This window comes from Ceratotherium simum, chromosome 22 (genome assembly GCF_057802395.1).
Source record: "Ceratotherium simum simum isolate JZ-2026a chromosome 22, ASM5780239v1, whole genome shotgun sequence".
Lineage (NCBI taxonomy): Eukaryota > Metazoa > Chordata > Mammalia > Perissodactyla > Rhinocerotidae > Ceratotherium > Ceratotherium simum.
In genome coordinates this window covers 31019974-31027422 of record NC_141921.1, presented here as the reverse complement: position 1 = coordinate 31027422, position 7449 = coordinate 31019974, and the positions used below count along the sequence as shown (strand labels likewise).

General features: G+C 46.3%; 1 protein-coding gene across 10 annotated transcripts in view; it reads right to left on the bottom strand.

Annotated features, from left to right (window-relative positions):
• Positions 1-1001: 1001 nt before the first annotated feature.
• The window catches only part of PAFAH2 (platelet activating factor acetylhydrolase 2), a 30730-nt gene continuing 24282 nt past the window's right edge, over positions 1002-7449 (bottom strand). For 9 of the 10 annotated variants that reach the window (XM_087446535.1, XM_087446532.1, XM_087446531.1 and 6 more), the window contains one exon: positions 3602-5453. In XM_087446535.1, coding sequence (XP_087302661.1) covers positions 5359-5453 — 95 coding nt within the window. In that variant the 3' untranslated portion in view covers positions 3602-5358. Of the gene's footprint in view, positions 5454-7449 lie in introns of all 10 variants that reach the window. The other variant, XM_087446537.1, reaches the window with a different exon arrangement.

Genomic DNA, 7449 nt, shown 5'->3' with positions numbered 1-7449 from the left:
AATTCAACCACCACCACCCACATCCCAATTTATAGACAGAGAAACTGAAGTCACGAGAGGAAGAGCATACACACAAGGACACAGAGCGAGAGAGACTGTGAGACTTGAGACAAGAACCCAGGGCTCCAGACAATCAGTTTGGTCCTCTTTCCATTAGATCACGTTGCCAGGTAGGTATTTTGATACAAAAGTGGTATTTTAGGCAGATCTGATACAAAAGTGGTATTTTAGGCAGAATGCAGGGGAAAGAGAGATTAGAGTCCAGGAGACTAAAAATTATTCCAGGGGTGAATTGACGGAGGGACTAGATTCAAACGAAATGTAAAGGGCTGGCTGGGCCTGAGAACCACCAAGAGAGAAGAAACAAGAGGACCTGGTAGGAAACCGGATATGGCAGTGAGGGAGAGAGCTGTGCAGAGGTAATTCGCAGCCATTCTCAGCCCTGGGGAGTTTCTCCCGAGGTCACGGGGCACTTCAACCCCCACTCCCACCTCAAAGGCAGCAGACAAAAATTAACGCAACTGGCCTCTACTACAAAGTCCCTATCCCCAGGTCCTCTTCCCTTCGGCCAACCCGTCCAAACAGATCTTCTCTCCAATTCTCCCATTCAACATATTAGGACCTTCGCTTTACATCTGGCACAGATGTGTGCGTTTGGATGATCAGGCATGAAATTAAAACCCAAACCAGAACCTAAAAGTGTAGATTTTCGCTGGTGGTGAAGAGAGCCTGCAAAGCTAGAACTATGGTATGGATTTTGACTTTTGATGTGAGGAGCAGGGAAATCAGAGCAAAGAGAAGGGAAAAACTCTCTCTTATTCTAGTTCCAGCCTCACACAATGGCAGTAGTTGAGGGGCAGTTAGCAGGCTTTATGTGAGGGAGGTAACTGAAACCGCAGAAGCTGGCGTAAGAACTTAGACCAAGACCATCCGCGGCCATTCAGTACAAGGGCAAATTATACCTAACCTTATAGGTCTGTAAGGAGGACCGAAGAAACCAATACTGTCATAGGTAATGTTTATTATGCCCTCAGTATAGACACTGTGACGAGCGCTCTACAGGCATTATTTCATTTAATTATTACAACAGCCCTAAGAGGTAAACACTATTGGAATTCCCACTTTACGAACGAGAAAATTGAAGCTTACAGAAGTAGATAAATTAGCACAAAGTCACAGGGCTAATAGTGTTGGAGCTGTCTGATTTCAAAGACCATGTTCTTAATCCCTGAACTGCTTTCCTCATCTATCAAATCAACAGAGCGCCTGGCCCACAGTCCTCGGTGAAGCAGAGTCCTCTCCCCAACCGACTTCTCACCAGTGCTGAGGATGTCACTGAATCTCAGTGCAAGTCATATAGAAATTGCTGGAGAGTTTCACATTCTTGATTCAATGTATCATGAAATTTCATTCCTCATACCCTGACAGTTGAAAGAGGCAGTGGAAGGGGAAAATCAAGTACGTATATTAAGCAGTATGGCCCAGTGATTAAGAGCATGGATTTTTATGCCTACGTGCCAGCTTTGCCAAATTCTTGCTGTGGGAGTTTGATCAAATCACTTCTCTAAGGCTCTGTTTCCTTGTACATAAAATGAGGCTAATTCCACCTGACGTCATGGGGTGGGAAGCAGATGAGATGACGCATATAAAGCATCGAGCACAGCCCCTGACACACAGGAAGCGCCCAAGAAATGCTGGCTACTACAATGGTTATCATCATCATCATCATCGTCATCTTGCCATGCAGCCATGGCCAGGGACACTCGGCCTCTGCTTCTGGCTGTGATGGGACAGGAAGTGAGTTTCCTAATGAGGATGGGTCCTGAGTATAGAGTATGGCCTCTCCTGTCCCTCTGTCACTCTGCAGGCCCAGGGATAAGGAGGGCCCCAGAAGAAAAGGGGGCAGATGAAGGCCCCCAAAGGCTAAGACATGGCGCTGGAGTCCATCAATTGACATTTCAAGACCCCAGTAGTCTTCCTGAAGAAGGGCAAGTGGGACAGCTGTGTCAGGACATACACTGGAAAGGGGCTTGGGGACTGTGTTGGGGGCATAGCAAGAACCCAGCGAGCCTCACCCTGACACGTCCAGGAAGTGAGACAGACAAGGAATCTCATTCCATCTGGTATTTACTTACTTTTCCTCCTAACTGATACACCATCCCATGACCAGAAAGTTCACAACATTCTACTAGGAGGCCTCCATGAGTACAGTCCTATAATGGGACGGGGAACAAGATGCAAAAGAAACCCAAGACATCTTTGCTTTTGGAAAGCATTCACTAGAATGCAATTTATCGGTACATGCCAATTAATATGCAGGCCTACCTTGCTTATCTAAAGGCCATTTATCTAGTGTTCTTTGATTCCTTAGAAGCTAACCAAAAACCAGGACAAAGGACCAAAGCTCTTATGATACCCCTCCTGAGCAGTCACAGGAAGGATTACAGAGCCCAAGCACTAAGGGCAGTGCACTTCAGTTGCAGGAGAGTCCCTAGAGCCCTCTCTCAGTGACTACTTTTTACTCTAGACGGTTGTAAATAATGTGGATGACCAAGTTAGCGAAAAGGGAGAGCTGCTAGGGGCTGGCACATTAAAGGCAATGAAGAGTAAAGGCTAGCCTCCTGACCACAAGGGAGACGGCACAAGCTATGCAAGCAATCAAAAGAACTGGGAGGACAGCTGCCAGGGGCCACACAGTGTAGGTGCAAACAGCTACCCACATCTTCCTAGACAGGTGGCGCAACTACTCCAACATTAGACCTGGTCACAGATGTTTTTGCTCTCTTGGGATGGCATGGGATGTTAGGTATGGCCAGATGACCTGCTTTGGCCAATGAAATGTGAACGGAAATAACGAGTGTCACTTCTGGGCAGAAGATTCAAGAGCTGGCGGGTGTTTCACCATATTCTCTTCGAGCTCCACCACGTGACTGGCAGCACTTCCGATAGTGGCAGCTCACCAGCCTGGGTCCCCAAGTGAGGATAAAAATGATGCAGAGCAGAGCCTCCAGCCGACCCACAGGGAACAAGTAGCATGGGCAAGAAATAAACTTTTGTTGCTTTTTGAGGTTGCCTGTTACTGCCATATAATTAGTTTACCCTGACTGAAACATCCTAAAAAAGTTAAATGAGGTCAGTTCACATGAAAAAGTGTTTGTGTTATCTTTTTGGTAAATTACCATTCAAAATAGTCAATATTATATTTTGTGACTTAAAGGATAATTTTCAATTATATGGAAAATTTACCTATTCCAATGTTGCTGGATAAACGAGTCATTACCAGAACATGAACGGAATGGAGGAGATGGATCCAGTTTCTGAACAATTTCTTTTTCTAGGGAGGCTCCAAGTCTTTACAAAATATACCCTCATTACTTATGGGTCTAAGGTAAGTTGGGTCTCACGTGCTAATGCTGCCAGAACTGGCTCCTCAGCATCTGTAGAACCAGGCCCAGGCAGAACAGGTGGCACCTACTGGTTCTGTGAGTGCTGAGGGGCGCCAGTCCCCATTTGGGGGTGGGAAGCCCCTATTATAGATCTGTATGCACTCTCTAGAAAGAAATCCATAACGTGATGTTGAGTAAAACAGCAAGCCAACAACTTGAGAATATACAGTCTTTTTAAGCATACATGGAACATTTACAAAATTGACCTCACACTGGCCAACAAGCAAGTTTCAGGATGAAAACCATATGGGTCATTTTACCTGCCCCAAAGCCATTAAGCTAGAAAACAACAGCTACAGGATAACTAGAAAAATCTCCTATGTTTGGAAAGTATGAAACCCATGGGTTACACATCCTCTTACTTAATCCTCATTTTAGAAACGCAGGAATGGAGACTGGAAAGAGAACACAATTTGCTCAAATTTACCCAGTTAGTAGTGGTGGAGACAGGACTCAAAACCCAGCTACGGCCCAGGGCTTTCACAATATCCCCGGACGCCACGTCTCACAGAAATTCACAGATCCTCCCAAGGTGCATAGCCTCAATGGATCTGACGTTTCACCTCAGAAAGAGCTGAGAGGTGGGAGCCCTAGTCCCAGCTTGCTTTGGTGGCAATGACTTCGGACTGACTATGTAGAGTTGCATTGCCCTTTTGCTCTCGCCTCCTCTGGGTTCCCCTACTTGGGCTGAGGTGAGAGGTCTAGAGCAGCAGGGAGGGGTGTTTCATGTTGATGTTTCCAGACAGCTTTGAACTAGATCCCAAGGAAGACTTTCCTTCCTTTTAAAGTTTTTCTTCCACATGGGCACAAGTGGTAAGTGAACAAAGAAAGACAGAAGGAAAAGTTATTGCCAGATGGCTCCCCATCCTGCTCTAATGCAGATTAAATAGGGAGATTATTCCAACATATCATTAGGCAAACATGAGTATTAATATCATTCATAGTATAAATGGAACAGAATGGAAATTCAGTCTATATCTTCACTTAAATTTGAGGCTAGGGCCTCAGAGCCAGAAAACAGACAACTATAGCGCCCTGATTCTGAGTGAGTTGGAGGCTCATGATATCTGAGATAAGAGGCAAGACCTCTCTAGGGGTGGCCTCCTGAACTCTAACTGACCATACTACCTCCCTCTAGTGGCAAGGGCCTGTTCAAATGGCTACTTAACACTGTCATTCCACCTTCTTCATCTCAACCTACTTGTGTTGTTTCCTGTCAATATATGTTTTTAGCAAAATTCCAAGACATCTAGAGCTTCTGAGGTACCCCTCTGTACCTCAGCTTCTCTCTCTATGCTACGAGGACAATGCTGTCTGCCCCGCTCCGTGGGCGCACAAGTGTAACTGAGCCCTGAGTCAGTGCCCAGTACTACGATTCATTCAACGGGAAGGCTTGAAAATAAACAGAAAATCTGATGGTCCATATCCTCGAACGTTACCTAAAGTGCTCGTAACTCACTAAGGCCCTGGGAAGGGAGAAGGCTGAGAGGTAGGAAGAGACAGTGCCAGGCTGGGCTAGAGGTCCTGAAGGTGGGAATCTTCCCTCCGTTCTTTGGCTTCATTTCTTCCACTGCAGAAGCCACACTGGCCCAAGGTGAGGGAGTAGGCTCGCTGGGTTAATAGCGCTCCGCTTGGGGCTTGGGGGCCCCCAGCCCCACCCCACTGCTTGTTCCCTACATCATCAGGGCTCAGGCCCCAGAAAGTCAGTAAGCCATCCAAGTCCCACCATGAGTTTAAGATCAACAAATCCAAGATCAAAGTACCCAGTTATCCAATCAGCAGTATGATTACATCCTCTCAGTCTATGAAGAAGGGTCATACCAACTACCTTCCTGAGGAGGCTATGGGTGTCCCTGGGCAGGCCCCAAATGGGAACTCAGCTCAGCGACCTTTTACAAATGGCCAGTTGTGCCTACAGGCTGGACAGATGATGTGGGGCCCCTGAGGTGAGTGATGGTCCAATGCCTTCAACGAGGTTGTTCCATTGGTCATAGTCCTCTTTCAGGTCTGAATGGAAAAAAAAACAGAGAGGTTAGGTAAATTGTTGTAAGGTTAGAGCAAAGAGTAGCTACCATGGATTTAGCGGGTTATCCTAGCAGAGGAGCACCTAGAATACTAAAAGGACTGGTTATGGTGGCTGTGATGGTGGTAGCAGTAATGGTAACTACTATTCATTGAGTGCGCTTATAAATGTGCTTCATAAATGACTTGCTTAATCCATAAAAATTCAGTAACAATAATAACAACAGAAGGTGACATTTATTGAAGGATAATTCATTCTAGGGACTGTGCTAAACATGTTTCATTTAATTTTCATAATATTCCTATGAGCTAAATACTATTAGCCCTATTTTACAGTTGAGGAAACTGAGGCTCAGAGAAGCTACCTGATTTGTCCAAGGTCATTACAGCTGGTAAGTGGTAGAGAAAGAATTCAAACTCTGGTCAGAAAGGGTGAGAAAATGGAAATCCTACTTCCAAGCTCAGGGATGTTGCTGAACAAGAAGAGGGCCTCCGCACCCCAGCCAGTGGATGCAAATCCAGTGCCCCTCAGTGCAGGGCAGAAGGAACAGGGTGGCAACATCACGGAGCAGCATAACACCAGGTATGATTCAAGAGAGGGCCCTGGGAACACCGGCACATGGGTCTAACCGCATGGAAGAACAGACAGAAAGGGGCCAAGGCCTCCGGTTGAGGGAGTTGGGCACAGCTGAGCAGGCAAAGGGTGTCCTTGTTCAAAACAAACACAGCCTGGGACAGAAGGCAGGGACACTCTCCTTCATCTTTAGATTCCCAGTGCCCTGCCAAGAACCTGGCATGGAATAGGTCCTCAACAAATAAGTGCCACATATTCATTAATTCAAAAAATACTGAGCACATCACTATGTGCCACAGTCTGCTCTTGGTGCTAAAAATACATCCACAAACAGAAATCCTCATCCTCAGAGAGCTCACGATCTAATAGGCAGAGATAACGTTAAACATAATAAATTACATAGGATATGAAAAGGTGATAAACGCTATAGAAAAAAACCCACAGCCAGATAGAAGCAGTGGTCATGGCCAGGGGATGAGGGTGAGGGGAGAAAGGGAAGGTCAACCTTCTAAAATGTGTGGTCAGGGTGGCCCTCACTGGGAAGGTGAGATTTGAGCAAAAACTTGAAGGAGGTGGGAGTGAGCCATGAGAGTATATGGGAAGAGCGTTCCAGGCAGCAGGAACAGCAGTGCAAAGGCCTGAAGCAGGAGTGTTGGAGGCTTGTGCAGTGAGAGTGAAGTAGTCCAGGGGATGGGCAGCAGGAGAGGAGGTCAGGAGGACTGGAGGGCCACATCATATATGCCAGATCGGATGCTGTATATCGGCCTTGACTCTCAGAGAAATGGGGAGCCATTGGAGGATTCTTAGCAGAGGATTGAGAAGATCAGACTTACTTTCTAACAGGATCACTCTGGCTGCTCGATTAAGAAAAGACTGTGTTGGGAGACCAGTCAGGAAACTCGTACAGTGATTTAGGTGAGAGATGACTTGGACAGGGTGGCAGCTGTGGCGGTGGTGACAAAGTGATGACATTCCATATGCATTTTGAAGGCAGAGCCAATAGGATTTTCTGAGGGTTGGAGGGGAGGTATAAGAGAAGAGACAAAGACAAGACTGAGGACTTTGGCTTCAGTAACTAGAAGGATGGAGTGACTACTACTATTGAAACTGGTTTTTGTTTGTGATGTCTCTCAGATATCCAAGCAGAAATGTCAAGTAGGTAGCAGGGGAATTGTCAGCATGGAGATGACTTTAAAGCCATGAAACTAAATGAGATTAGGGGATACACATAGAGAAGAGGTCCAAGCACTGAGCCCTGGAAGCAGCAAAGTAGGCCGAGGAGGAGCAGACATTGAGCTAGGAGAAAATCCATAGTGAGGTATCCTGGAAGTAAAGACAGGGTTTCACAGAAGAGGGTGTCATCCATTCTGTCAGAAGCTGCTGAGAATTCCAGTGAGATGAGGAATG